Source organism: Diachasma alloeum, unplaced genomic scaffold (genome assembly GCF_001412515.2).
Source record: "Diachasma alloeum isolate Michigan unplaced genomic scaffold, Dall2.0 Dall_scaffold_00213, whole genome shotgun sequence".
Lineage (NCBI taxonomy): Eukaryota > Metazoa > Arthropoda > Insecta > Hymenoptera > Braconidae > Diachasma > Diachasma alloeum.
This window is the reverse complement of record NW_021680378.1, coordinates 1,794,018-1,807,978: the sequence shown is the minus strand read 5'-3', so window position 1 is coordinate 1,807,978 and position 13,961 is coordinate 1,794,018. Positions and strand designations below refer to the sequence as shown.

The 13,961-nt window shown below is 40.0% G+C and overlaps 1 protein-coding gene across 2 annotated transcripts in view; it reads right to left on the bottom strand.

Moving 5' to 3' along the window:
* The window catches only part of LOC107037022 (carbonic anhydrase-related protein 10), a 69,371-nt gene extending 55,735 nt beyond the window's left edge, over nt 1–13,636 (bottom strand). For both annotated transcript variants that reach the window (XM_015255339.1, XM_015255340.1), the window contains exons 1-2: nt 13,537–13,636; nt 12,312–12,895 (exon numbers count right to left, since the gene is read on the bottom strand). In XM_015255339.1, the coding sequence (XP_015110825.1) occupies nt 12,312–12,399 (88 nt within the window). In that variant the 5' untranslated portion in view covers nt 12,400–12,895; nt 13,537–13,636. The remainder of the gene's footprint in view (nt 1–12,311; nt 12,896–13,536) is intronic.
* Nucleotides 13,637–13,961: the final 325 nt, after the last annotated feature.

Below are 13,961 nucleotides of genomic sequence, written 5' to 3'. Positions count from 1 at the left end.
AAACGAGCGGCTCAAGATTTTGCTTATTTGCCCATAATCGCTCACAATCGCATATATCCGAGAATTTTCATGCAAAATAGATTTTTGACGTCTCAAACTATTCGAAGATTCCGCCTCGAGATAATGAAATGAGACATAAACATCCATCTTCCCTCTCACTTGTCCGCAAATCTCGTTTCGATTAGTTAAAAGTTGAGATATTCGAATTTCATCTTGAAGTATCCAAGAAGTTGACCTTCGCTACACCGTTGAAACTCAATGTGCACAGACGTTTCATCCAAAATAGATCTCATTCAGAATGCAGAATGCCTATAGATCCACACACTCATAACAATATAACTCATAAAATTTTCGTGATGAATCCGACGGATTCGTGTTTATTATTGGATTCATCATTCACCCAGTGACGGTTATTATGAATGAATATATCAGGAGCTCTTCGTGCATGAATCATAAATCCAATTTTCCTCTACACGAGGGATCTCCACTCGAACAAGTCTTCAAATACTCTTAGACGTGAAAATTTTAATGGACCATTCAATCATTCGCTCACAATTATTTTTAAAAATCAGATGAACTAAAACAGTTACTCCTTCTGAAATAGCAAATGGATGTTGAAAAGGAGGTAAAAGAGCTCTCGAGAAAACACACTGCACGATCTATCGACTGATGGTATACTACGTTAGGCGACGGGGTGGCGGGGGGGAGGGAGTACAGGGATTAGTCGACCACTGTACTAAATTGGGTTTCGGTACAGTCCATGATAAAAACATTTTATCTTGATGAGGACAGTGGTGTATTGTTGCGGTAGAAGGAATGGGGATTAATTCCAAGTAAAAAGTAAAAAAGGAAAAAAATAGATAAAATTGGGGAAACATGGGTGGGATCAGGAGGGACTAGAAAGCCATGAACAAGATGGAAAAAGTTCCTCGGCGGATAATTCCAATTACTTCATTTGGAATTAGTCAAATTAATCTATTAAAAACTTTTTGAGACTGGGGGATTAAAAAAATAGAGAAATCATTTGAACTTTTAATTAATTGATTGGAATATTACGGTCAACTGAATAATTTATAATTGAAGAGGTAACCTCTCTAGAATAAACTGAAAGAATCTAGTGGATACAAACAAAAACTTTATTTGTTTTTTTTTTTTGTTGAAGACTGTACATTTCTCGCTTTAGGCTACTTTTATCCCAGTGGGTATTTGCCCAATGGAGGAATAAAACTTTCACACTCGCCAGGCGCAAGCACACGCTTCCTGCACTCGACCAAGTGTGGGAGAGACCTGGAGATGAGAGGGATGGATTCAGGTAAAGGGTAAAGCGAGAGAGAGTGACAGAGGGGGGAGACGTTGGGTGCTGTGGCGCGTGGGATTTCCTTGTTTAAAAAAGAGAAAAGGAGGGAAGAAATTTTTTCGCTCATCCTCTATACTTGGGTATCCTCGAAGAAAATCAGTCTGAGCCCGTCTAAGCCGAGAAAAGAAGTTGAGAGGAGTCGGCCTTTGACCTCCTTTTATTTCTCATTTCTTTCCTCGCTTTCTTTTACCACTATTTTCATACATTTTATTTTTTTATTTGAGAGATGGTTTTTTCGCGAGTTTTAGCTTTGCGGGGGAAATAGGATTACCCGAGAAGTGTCGGTGTAAAATTAGTGGAAGTGGTCTCATTCGAGAGGCAGCGAAAGTTTGAGAAAAAAGAAATAATGCGGGTAACTGACCCTAAATGCACGCAAAAATTCAATATTGTAAACCGATGCATTGAGACACTCGAAATTGTTTCGATTTGCTCGCAATCGCTCACAATCGAATATCTGTGTGAATTCCTGAGCAACGTGAGTCTTTAACCGCTTAAAATACTTGTATATCTCCTTCCTGTCCCCCAAAAATTCAAAGAATCAAGATCCAATAACTCCAGAATAACTTGGATTTATTCACGAGATTCTCCATCAATTATTCACTGACATCTCATTGATTTTCAATGAATATTCATTTTCCAACCCCTCCTAAATAAAAAGAAAATTCCACTACTAAATTGGACTGAGTACCATCAAGATTGTCAGTCTGTTGTAGAAACGAAATATGTCACTCCAGAGGGAAGTGCACTTGCAACTTTTTCGCTTCACTCATAATCACTCACAATCCATTATGTTTCTGAATTCCCAAGCAAAATGACTTTAACTGCTTGAAATACTTGTATATCTGTCCCCCAGAATCACGAAAACACCGCATACGCCTATCTCCTTTCTCACGCCCAAAAATTCAAAGAATGAAAATCCAATAACTCCAGAATAACTTAAATTCATTCACAAAATGCTCCATCAATTACTCACCGACGTCTCATCGATTTTCAGTAAATATTCATTTTCCAATCCCTCCTAAAATAAAAAGGAAATTCCACCACTAAATTGAACGGAGTAGCATCAACATTTTCAGTCTGTCGTAGAAACGAAATATGTTACTCCAGAGGGAGGTTTGCTTTTGGATAGTAGAGCAAAAGAGGTTGAAAAATATATTTTGCATCCCCTGTTTCTCAGCTCAACCCACCGGAAGGCGAGTGTATCTCCTCCACCAAGGAAGTTTCCGTTCCCCGGTGGGATCGACGTGTCTTTCCCTCTTCTCACCGGCATAAAAAAAAATAGAAAAACCAAAATGTCTTCAAGACGCCACGAGCGTTACTGTGGGTATCGACTCGACGTTGAGACGGCTTCTTATTCAACTCTCGTTCTCTGGAATTCGATCCGGAAGTGACGTGACGACCTCCGCATCCATGCTCTTTCAATCAGTCGCAAAGTGTTTTTTGTTTATTTTTGCAATGAAAAAATTTATTTTTTCTAATTAATTATCGACTTATTGCTTTACGCAAAACCACCAATAATGTCATTGTTGTACGTAAAAAAGGGATTTCATTAGACGTACCGGAGTGATTTATTCAAGGGCCGAAAAGCCATCGCTCTCTTTGTCACGCGCGTTCGCTTGCATTCGAATTTATATTCAAATAGGCGACTAGATTAACTGGTCCACTCCTCTTTCGTACACCCGTTCTTTATACATGTATATATATGAATGTCATTGCTGCACGTCTCGCATATTCTTCTCATTTACACCCGTCTCCCCCCCCCTTTTTGTCCTTTTGAATATTCTCAGCCCAACAAAATTCAACTTTTTATGCAAAAAGAATTTCCTAGAGATATGCTTTTGAACTGGAAATTTCATCAAAACGATTTCTTTGACGTCAACTTCATTCGAATATCAAACGCCCAACGAGGTTTATCCAATTTGTGGCGGGCAAAATAATGATTTCGAAATTGTATCCGCTATTTTCCATTGAGAGTATAAAATAACTTACGTCATATTTTTTTTCAACATGAGAGAATTTATTCTGATTTCTTTGTGAATGTATCGAGCTTTAAGGAGGAAGGAAAATTTTCTCGGCATTTCGTCGGCGGTAAGGGTTGACACGTTTATCGGTACAAAATCGTGCCGTTCAATTTCACGGGCCGAAGAGTCCACCCCAAGAGGAAAACGAGAGATATCGCTGCTTGAAAAATCCACGCCTCGCTAGGATAAAAATGGACAAAAAGTTGACAAAAAAATATATCCGCAGCGTTGCAATATTTTTCATCTTCAATTTTTCACCCAATATGTATATTTCCTCTATGTATAGAAATTTGTTCATTAAAGAATGAAAAAAAGAAATCTATTCTTTCATGTGTCCGGGGAATTGATTCTTCAGATTCCAAAAATTCAGCTTTCGTGGAATGAATTCACCCCTGTGATCTCATGGTACGAGTTGAGTTATTGATTGAGTCGAGAGGTGTAAAAGATCATTAGAGCTCCCTAATTAACCCTACGTCTCCCACGAACACTCGCCCGGAAATTATCTTTGCTGGCTCACTGCTCGTAACCGTATACAGGTGGTAATGTTCCAATTGTTTTCCGATACAGATCATTTTTCAGTCTACCTCTCAACAGGAACGATCTTCATCATCATTTTCCCCTCAAAATATTAAAACTAGGATGAATGATTCCCATCAGACCCCGTTTTTCTCTAAATGAAAGAATCTTTCCATCAAAGGGCTCATAAAAAATGCTTAAACGCTCGTAACCGCTCACAATCAGATGTCTTTGAATTTACCGCATCAAAATAAGTTTCAAACCTCTCAAAGTCTTTGGAATTCAACCCTCATCTCATCCCAGCAACCCCATAGTGTCGCCCCTCTGCATTGAATTCAATATTTGCAGTGTCAAATCCCGAAAAACTTGGAACCTAAAAACTCACAAGTGCAAATTCCGTCTGAAACACTCGGATAATCCGTTCACACTGTTTCCCGTGTGGCACAGGCCTCTGGCACACTCGACCGGATCTTTCAACCTCCATTGCCGATATAACAGAGCAGAGTTAGCCATTTCCCACACCCCTTCCCCCCTCCGTCTCCATCACCATTTTCCGCACTCTCTCGCAATCCTACAAATAGTCGTCAGTAGGTGAGACCCCGGGGTTTAGCATCCAAATGGTGGCAATTTGGAGCAGGTGATAAAGGTGATAAAGGTGACACAGTGGTTGCCGAGAGCACACTCTGAGTGTGTAGTGTGTTCCGAGGATACTGGAGAGACGGTGGGTAACACGTATACACTAAAACCCCTTTCGCTTCAAACTCTACAACAGGGGGTTTGGGATGGAGAAAGAGGGAAAGGTGGAAAATCTGGAGAGGGTCGAGGTGGGAATGAGAGAGGGAGAGTACAGGGTGAGAGTGGCGCGAGCCGAGACCACCCGTCGAGGTGCTAAGCCTCTAAATAGCTACCCCCCTTTGCGTCAAGAGAGAGTGCCGCTTGGCTTCCGACCGTTGGTTACCAACTGTCATGAGAATGAATGCTATATGTTGCTTTTCAACTTTGCATTCTTTTCCAATCCTTGTTTCTACTTTATCCAAAAGTATCGGTGTGGAATGAAAAGATGATAGAGGCGTTTAGAATCATTGAATTCAAATTCTCATAATTTTTTCGTTTCGCTCATAAGCACTCACAATTCAATAATTCGATGGATACGAATGTCAAATGAGTGATTGACCTCTTGAAACGTCCGGAAATCTGTCACATAAATGATCGTTGAAACCACGTGAGTTTTAAGCCGATTCCTCCCACTCGTGCTTACACTTTTACTTCTGTCGAAAATCATTTGACATTGGTTTTCCCCATTTCTAGTCATAAACCAGTTTGAAAAAAAATACTTGTAAGGGCAGAGTCATGATATAGAGGAGGTTATCAAGTCCTTCAAGCATCGACAGCAAAAAATAATTCAACACAAAATGTGGAAGTTTACCCATTAGCCAAAATGACTAAAAAAATTTCAGTATCTTCATTTCGAGTCACTCCAACTACTCTCTCAGGACTGTCCCAACTCTCTCCCAACATTTAACAGTTAAAAACGATGAAAAAAGGTAAACAGAGGTAGAGGGGAAGTAGATAACACCGGGTGAAATGTGCACGGGCATTATTTTTCACGGTAAATGTGGCGTAATAGAAAAAATTGTACAGAGTTATCCCCCGGCGAGATGGACGCTCATCTCCGTCAACCTTTTTTGTTTTATCTTGTTTTTCCCAAACCATGTAAAACAAAAACAAAAAAACAAAATGGAAAGAACGACGGAATAATGCCAACATAGATGAGAGTGAGAATATGAAAAAATAAATGAATAAAGAAACCCAAATCAACTTGCGTGTACGCCATGTTTGTCAGCGAGTACGGAAGACGGGAAAATATGCTGAAGTTCTGAAAGAACCCGAGAGGCAAATGTACAAAGTTGAGAGGGATTTGAAAAATCACTTTTTATTAGGAAATGCTCTGAAATGAAGAGCACAATTTGATACGACAGAATATATCAAATACTTTAATGACATGTACACTGACCGGTGGAATTTTTTGCGCTCGGAATTTCGTGCGAAAAACCTCGGAGATGGAGTAAAATCCCTCTCACTTCCATTCATCTAAAAACCGAGTGGAAAACTGTGGCCGAAAGCGATACCTCCTGAATACCCGTCGGAGGAAAATCCAAAAAATCGAGTAAAAACCATCAGAGACCACCGACCGCATCACTAAATAAAAGCGTAAAAAAGGGGGGATGGGGGGTTAGAAATAGATAGAAAAAAACAGACCGAGTGAGAAAAAAATGAATAAAATTCGGTGAATAGGGGAAAAATATAAAGAAAGGAAATAAAAATCGGGTGGATGAACGTGGCATGCAGGGTTTGCCGAGTGGTTGCGGCGCCGGTGGTTCCTCTGGTGCAGACGTACCACCCCTGTGGGGGCTAGAAGTGTATGTAGGTGAAAATAGGATAGTGGATGAAGGGAGAGGTAGAGGGTGGGGAGTGGACTTTTAAAATGTATCGCTACCAATATAACGCTCAGAGGGGTAAAAAAAACACACACAGTTGAACTTCTCTTTCTGGCAGCTGACCATGGGGAACGTTAAAAATTGTAGCGGAGTACCACCATTCTCCCTTCGTGGTGTATTCCGGGAAATGCGAAAATTAAAATAAACGAATGGGTAAGAGGGATCAAACAAAAGAATTAAAAGAATGGAGTTGAATACGAGGGGTTGAAATTTCCGAGAATTTTTGAGGTTTTTTTCTGCTGTGGTTGAGATGGAAGGGTGGCTGACTATGCAATATCTCAGATCTTTGTCACAAAGTGCAAATTCAACTTCGAGAAATGTATTTCTTTAAGAATGATGAAACGCTCACAATTACTCAGAATCGCTCACAATTGAATATCTCCAGAACAACCGGATCAAAATGAAGGTGTGACCGCTCAAAATCTTCATGATTCACCTGCCTTTCACCCCACTGACTCCAACCCCTCGAGGTCCTAACACCCTCCCCGCCACTACCAAAAAGAAATACAAAAAAAAAATAAACAACATGCGCACACTTCTAAATAGTGACACGACCATGTCATCCTTCACCCATCATTCTTAACTGTGAAAATGAAATCAAGATTACGGTATCTAAAGGTCTCCTGTATTCGTCGATGTTGAAAAACTTAACGGATGTTACCCCCCAGGTGAAAAAAAATCCACGTAGGGTGCCTGACTCTTCTATGGAATATCATGCATACCGATATCGGTTTCAGGCGGATATCGAGTTTTCGTCGCGAAGCACTATTCCAACCCCCCCTCTCGCCTCCCATTCGGTCTCTCTCCACCCTTCCCCTCTCCCTCAACCCCTCTTTATCCACCCCCTAAATGGTCCGGGTCTCCCGGTGGATCTAATGCGCTTCCCCAGAGCCGAAACGAGATAAGGGCCGTAGTGGTACCTAGTGGCAAACCTGGTCGCCTAGGCAAACCATCGGAAGGGGCTGGAGAGTGAGGGAAGGTTGGGGATAGTTGGCGAGACGTTTGCTTGGCGACTCCTGGCATTATTGGCCCGTGCCAACTGCCCAGATAAATGTCCTTTCGACCTTTACCCCCTTTTCACGAATTTCTGTCTCTGTTTTGGGGGGTGGATTTCATCTCTGTTTTAGTCGGTATTAGGAGAATTTGCCGAGTGCCTCACTTGGTTTGTGCTTTTCATACTGGTGTCAGGGGGTGAAACAGTTTGCACCATGTTTTGGAGTTTAGCTATGTTGGAAGAGAATGGGATATTGGAATTTTTGGATGAATGAGTTTGATTAGTTCATCAACTGATAGATTTCATAATTATTCAATCAACATTTTCACGCATTAGAATTCCTATTTTTGAGGTTAAAAAAGATGAAAATGAGAAATTGGCTTTCATCTTCAATTTCGTTTAATACGATCCTCTGGATATAAGTCTAGAAGTACCTCAATATATAGGACAAGACCTTTATACAGTACATATGGACCCTAGCCAGACGCATTGAAGGGTGTAACGGTCGAAAATGCCAGAGGAAGTGTGGTAGGAGGGGGATAAAAGTGCTAAATGTGCAACTTCTGCTTGGTCAGAGTGGGGCAAGCGACGTCAGCAACGTTTCTTCGGATACTGGGGAGATAGGTAATGGAGCTAAATAAAATTTTCCTCAGACTCAAAAGGTGAGCGGATAAATATTCCATTTGAGAAAGTAAGTTCAATAAAATTTTTCCATCAACGAAACCATTTTCTTTTTTCTTTTTTTTTCTTTTTTTTGTGCTGCAGAAAATCTCGGGAATTTCATTTCACAGAAATTTGGAATTTGAGAAAACCATTAGTATACTGTATGAAATCGTTGTGCAGCGGAAAACCGGTGAGGGTAGGTAGGGGGTGAAAAGCGATGAAAACCGGTGAAGCGTATACGCAACGTAAATTGAAACAAATGGGAACTTATATGCATCGTGGGGCTTTTCCGTGAGAGTTTTACTGCCAGCTCATTTCATCTTTTTCCACTGGTGCACCGACACACAGTTTTATCGGCGGTATAACCGGGCTACGGGCTGTTATTGTCACCTAGCCTTTGGCATTTTATGTCTTTTGCATTTAAACAAATTTTTCGAGAGGAATTAATAGAATTATCACGGTAATTAATGCGCAAAAGTCGTACTTCTAACTGAAAATATCCTCGAATTGAAACTCAAAAATACATTGTGAACGCTCACAATCGCTCACAGACGAATATCTACTAAGAGCTACTCAGGCAATATGACATTTCGAGCTGTCAAAATCTCTGGAATATTTCCTCTATTCACCCCCTACCCTCTCCCCTCATATCAATCTCACCCCTATTGATTTCCAAATCTGGCGTTTAAAATGCTTTGAAAAACATCTTAACTTTTTTTTTCTTTCGATGTTTGAGTCTACGACTCTCAGTTTTTCATCCCCAATAGTTCCCCCGGAAATCCAATGTTAAACAACAAAGGAAAAAGCACAATTATTCATGACGAAATAATTGTCCCACCGATGGCGTTTATTTATTCATTCATTCCCGTCGGTGATTCATTAATTCATCGTAGAGTTGTTTTCCTCCTCTTCCCGAAAAGTATAGGTCGAATTTTCCCCCCTCCCGAAAAAACTTTTCCCCTGGAAAACAATAGCCCAGGGATGGCCCGAGTGCTCCAGGGGGCGGGTATTTCCTGTCTGCGCGTCTCTCGACCCATTCCACTTTCTCATAGACTCGACCTCTTTTCTACGGACCCCGAAAACTCCCGGCGTCTGTTCGACGCCGATAGCAACTTTACATCCATGGACGATAGTTTAAAATGTTCTTTCTGTCAATCTACCGTATTTTTATCCTTTACTTTTTACTCCTCGATTCTTCTTTCATTCGCAACCTCCGCAAAAGGCATTGAGAATAAGTTTTTTTTAATGCTGAGAAAAGGTGAGGATTACAAATAGAAGTGTCAGGAAAGTTGGTGACGGAAAACATCCGAAATTAATTGGTATTTTTTTTATTCATAAAAAATTAATTAGTTCAGAAACCGACATTGATTTGCCATATCAGAGGTAGCAGTTACCACTGCGGTAACGGCCTTAAAGGGGAAAAGCTTTGTGATACCGAGTAGGTTATAGACTACGGAGGGGTAGTAGACGCAGTAGTGAAAGGGGGGGGCGAGGGTAGCCAAGTTTGTCAAAGTAATTCGAGCTTTCATCGCACCCGATTCCGGTCACGTACTTCCGACGCTCTTGTCCTTACTCCTTATTATCCCCCATATCCTCGCCCGCGTGATAACCGGTCCGCCTCCTGGTAACACTCACACCCATTTCTCTATTTCTCTTCTCCCATCCTTATTCTCACCAATTGAACAAAGGAGTTACCTCATACCATGAGGACCGTATGATCGTAATGCCAAGTGTAATGATAATAATTCAACATTATATCACGGATTCATATGGTTTTATTACGTCAAACAGATTTCACGTTAATACGGATTTGGGGGACTCGATAAATGCAATTTGAGTGTTCAAAGAAATTGATGAAACGCTCACGATCAGATACTTGAGATTCTGAGCACTTGAAATTTATTTGAAATGACAGGAATGAAAATGAAATGGTTAATGATTTTAGTCAGCCACTCAAATCGCTCACAACGAATAATTCTCAAAATTATTCGGATTAAATAGCTTTGATCTCGGAACCCGAAAATTTATCACTCTTTCACAATTGTTCTATTTTAGATGTGAAAAACCCATCGGGATAGAATTAAATGCTCGAAGAATTTGATGAGCCGCTCAAAACTGTTCATAGCCGGATATGTTTTGATATACTCAAGATAATTGAAGTTTCGACCTTTCAAAATCTTCAGAATTTGTCCACTAATATTCCCTCGCTAATCTCATAACTCTTCAACCGTTCCAACCCCCAAAATTCATCAATTTTCCGAATGTGTAATCATCAAATTCATCGTAGATACAGAACCCCAGATAATTATTTTCTCACAAAAAATCTCTAAAATTACATGATATAAATAGAGTTCTGAAGAGAATTTAAATGCTCGAAGAATTTGATGGGCCGTTCAAGATTGCTCATAACCGGATATGTCTAGAACTACTGAAGATAAATGAAGTTTCGACATCTCAAAATCTTCAGGAATATTAGTGGAAGAATCCACTAATATTCCCCTACTAACGCCATCCCTTCTCGCTCATAAACTTCATAAATTTTCCGTATCTGCAATCATCAAATTCTTCACGGGTACAAAACGTCACCGTTTTACGACTTCTTAAAATCACTCCTGATGATGCAGAAAAAGTAATCGACGCGTAAAAAGTCTCCCATTCGTGGTAGATAATAATTTTACGGTTAACGCGCAAGTAGAGCAACCCCTTCACCCCCTCCCCTCCCTTTAACCTTTCCTTATACTACAGATGTATACATATAACCAGCCTGAAAAAAATGTTTTTTTCCTTCTTCCTCCCTCATCCCTTCTTCATGGTTTTTGCGCCTTTTTGTTTGAAGAGAGCGGGAAAAAGGAGGGGACTTTCGAAGCTTTATTAACCGCAGCAGCCACGGCACGTCCCGGTGGATTTCCGCGTCGGCGAGCGAGTAAAATTTCATCCCTTCTCCGCTCTCTATATAACACCAGTGCAACCTGGGTATGAAAACCCCAGGCTGAACTCGTACGCGTACACATTCTAGTCGTTTTCTCACCAGCCTCGTGGTTATACTTTGGATAAGATGCCAGGTTTTTGGAAGAGAAGAACTTTTTTTCAATTGTGGAATTTCATTTTTTTTTATTTTATATTTGTCACTGTTATAGTTTCAATTATATTTTTTTTTTCAATTGAAAATTTGGGAATATGTTTACAAGTTATTTCGGTTGGAGAAATTTTCTTCTTTATCAAACATTCAATGTCAATTATTCAAAAAATGGAAATGTAAAAAAGTCATGAATTTGGTTCAAAATTTCGCTGAATTCACTCAACTCAACAACTTCTCTCCGTCTCTAAAAACTTCCATTTTCCAGTAATTATAACTGACATTTGGCATAATCCCAACAGTAAAAACTTTCTATTTATCCCAATTATTTTTTATACCCCGAAAATTCCCTGAAATGAATGAAAATAATTAAATTCATTGAGTTTTATGGGATTATGTTGAGAAGCTGGTAAAAAGCCCGTTGAAATCCAGCTTATCTTTAATGACCCATGTACATGGAGTAAAAAGGGGGATGAGGATGCATGGGGAATTCGATGTTGACTATGAAATTCTAGCGCTGAAGTGTGAGGGTGTAAAGGGAGTTTGGGAAGGGAGAATGGGCAGCGTCAATCAGGGTGATTGAGGGCTCCGACTGCGGCGCATAACAATTTACTCTGAAATGACTGACAACCATACGCACCACTCGGCCATAATCAAGGCAGAACAAACATTTTCGTGGATAACTCATTCAGATTTATTCGAAATTTAATTAAAAATATATTCACATGGGAAATTATAATGATGTTAATTTTTCGAGGAAAAATACGTGCATTCGTCGGATTTTGAAGAATCTTGAAATTTTGTAGTTTTTATAACGCATTACTTTTATAGTTCTCAAAATAATTTGGTAAAGGGTGGAAATACGACTCAATTGCGTTCGACCTTTCTGGGAAATTTCCTCCTCTACAAAAAAGGTTATATGATATTTCCTCGTCACTCCAGTCGTTAGCGAAATAATGGCCAATTTATCAAAAGAGCAAGGTTTAATTACGTCTACGAAACAGCATGAGTTTGATTGCGATATATCTCCGTAAGGAGTAGACATACGACGAAATTTAATTGAACCTTGTTCATGGGAAATTGTATTTTCTACAAAAAAAGTCTAATAATATTTTATCGTAACTCTACTCATTCTCGAAATAATACCAAAATTATTGCACATTGAATTTGATGGCTTGTTACTTACGATTGATAACAGCTAAAATTCCTAAACAGATGATAATCGATCTGATCGACATTGCCCCGCGTCTCCAAGTTGTTGACTCCATAATCATCCGTTGACCGGTGGTACCCTTAACGAACTCATGGATGAGTTACTCCCACCCAAGCCCCCCCGGGGCTTTTGTAGATCTTTATAATCTCTCAATTGCCCACCCCCATCAACTGCAATACCACTCTCAACCAGAATTTTCCAGATTAATTGATAATTAAGCCTAATTGATTATCAGATGATCGAATTGAAGGCATTCGACGCTCGAGCTAAATCCCTTCCTCTCAACCCAATCCCCCTTTTTTTCGTCGAGGATAAGCCAGAGAATCGAATCGGCTTTTACGAGTGTTACTCTTTTTTTCTCTTCGTTTTTTCTCTTCCAAAACTCTTCTCAGATTTTCTACCTCTTCTCTCTGGATTTTTTTTCACTCGGCTTTGCAACTTGACTTAAAGTCCTTTCCACTTTTCAGATAAAAAAAAAATTGGGAAATAGGATTAAGTCTTGAATTTTTTATTCCGCTTTTCGCAGTTCTTAGTAGATCACTTACATTTTCTTTTCACTAGAAAATTTTTTCGATTTTGATAGGCTGGAGATTTTGTGGATGAAAACAAGGGCTGATCGTCAATTTTCGGACGATATTTTCAGAGACAGATTTAGATATAAATAGTGCGCAAAATTATCATCAGTTTTTTTTGTTTCCCTCTTTTAAATTTGAATACTCAAAGAAACTCAAGAATCGCTCATAATCGCTCACAACCAAATATCTTCAGGACTACTTGATATAAATAAACTTTTGACATCTAAAAATCGTCAGAATTCTTCCCCAGATATTTTTCATCCCACCCCATGTTTCTACTACCCCGTTCAACCCCCAAACTTATCAGATTTCCACCTCCCAAATAGATGAATTCTACTAAAATTTCAATTTCCCCCATTCAGATTCAGACCCGTACGATAATTGAGCTGGTTTTTAAAAATCAAATTTCAACGCCAAAAAAAAATCTCCCGTCATCTGTCAAAAATGAACGATGCGAAATTGATGGAATTTATGTGTTTTCAGTCGGAAAATTTTCCAGCCTTTCAACTCCACATTGACCGCTCCCCGACATCGCTTTCATCAAGAAAAAAAAGTGGACATAAAAAAATCGCCAAACATGAACGCCAAAATTCCCCCCAAAAATCACTAGGTCCTCCACTCACCAAAACAAGAAAAAAAAATTCAAAAAGTTTCAAATAATTCGCGCGCGTAGCGATACCCCGACTTTTCCAAGTCTCTGGGGAACAGTTCCGACCACGAGGAAAGAGCGGCACGCACTGGAGCGACTATCTCAAGCCGGAGAACACGTTTTTCGTCTCCCCACTCTCCGTCATATCCCCATTTCGGGTACAACCCCCTTGCGCATGCGCACAATTACCACAACAAAGTGGGTGATGAGGGCTGAAGCGAGGGAGGACTGCACAAGGGTAACTTGTACGTGAACAAAAGGGGTGGTGAGAAGGGGGAAAGGGGGAAATATAAGCATAAGAGACTTTGGAGAAACACTGAGTAGAAATGCGGAGGTTGCGGCAAAAGTTATGACCTCAAAGGGGTCGTTAGCTAGTCGCTAGCCAAATTAGTATAACCC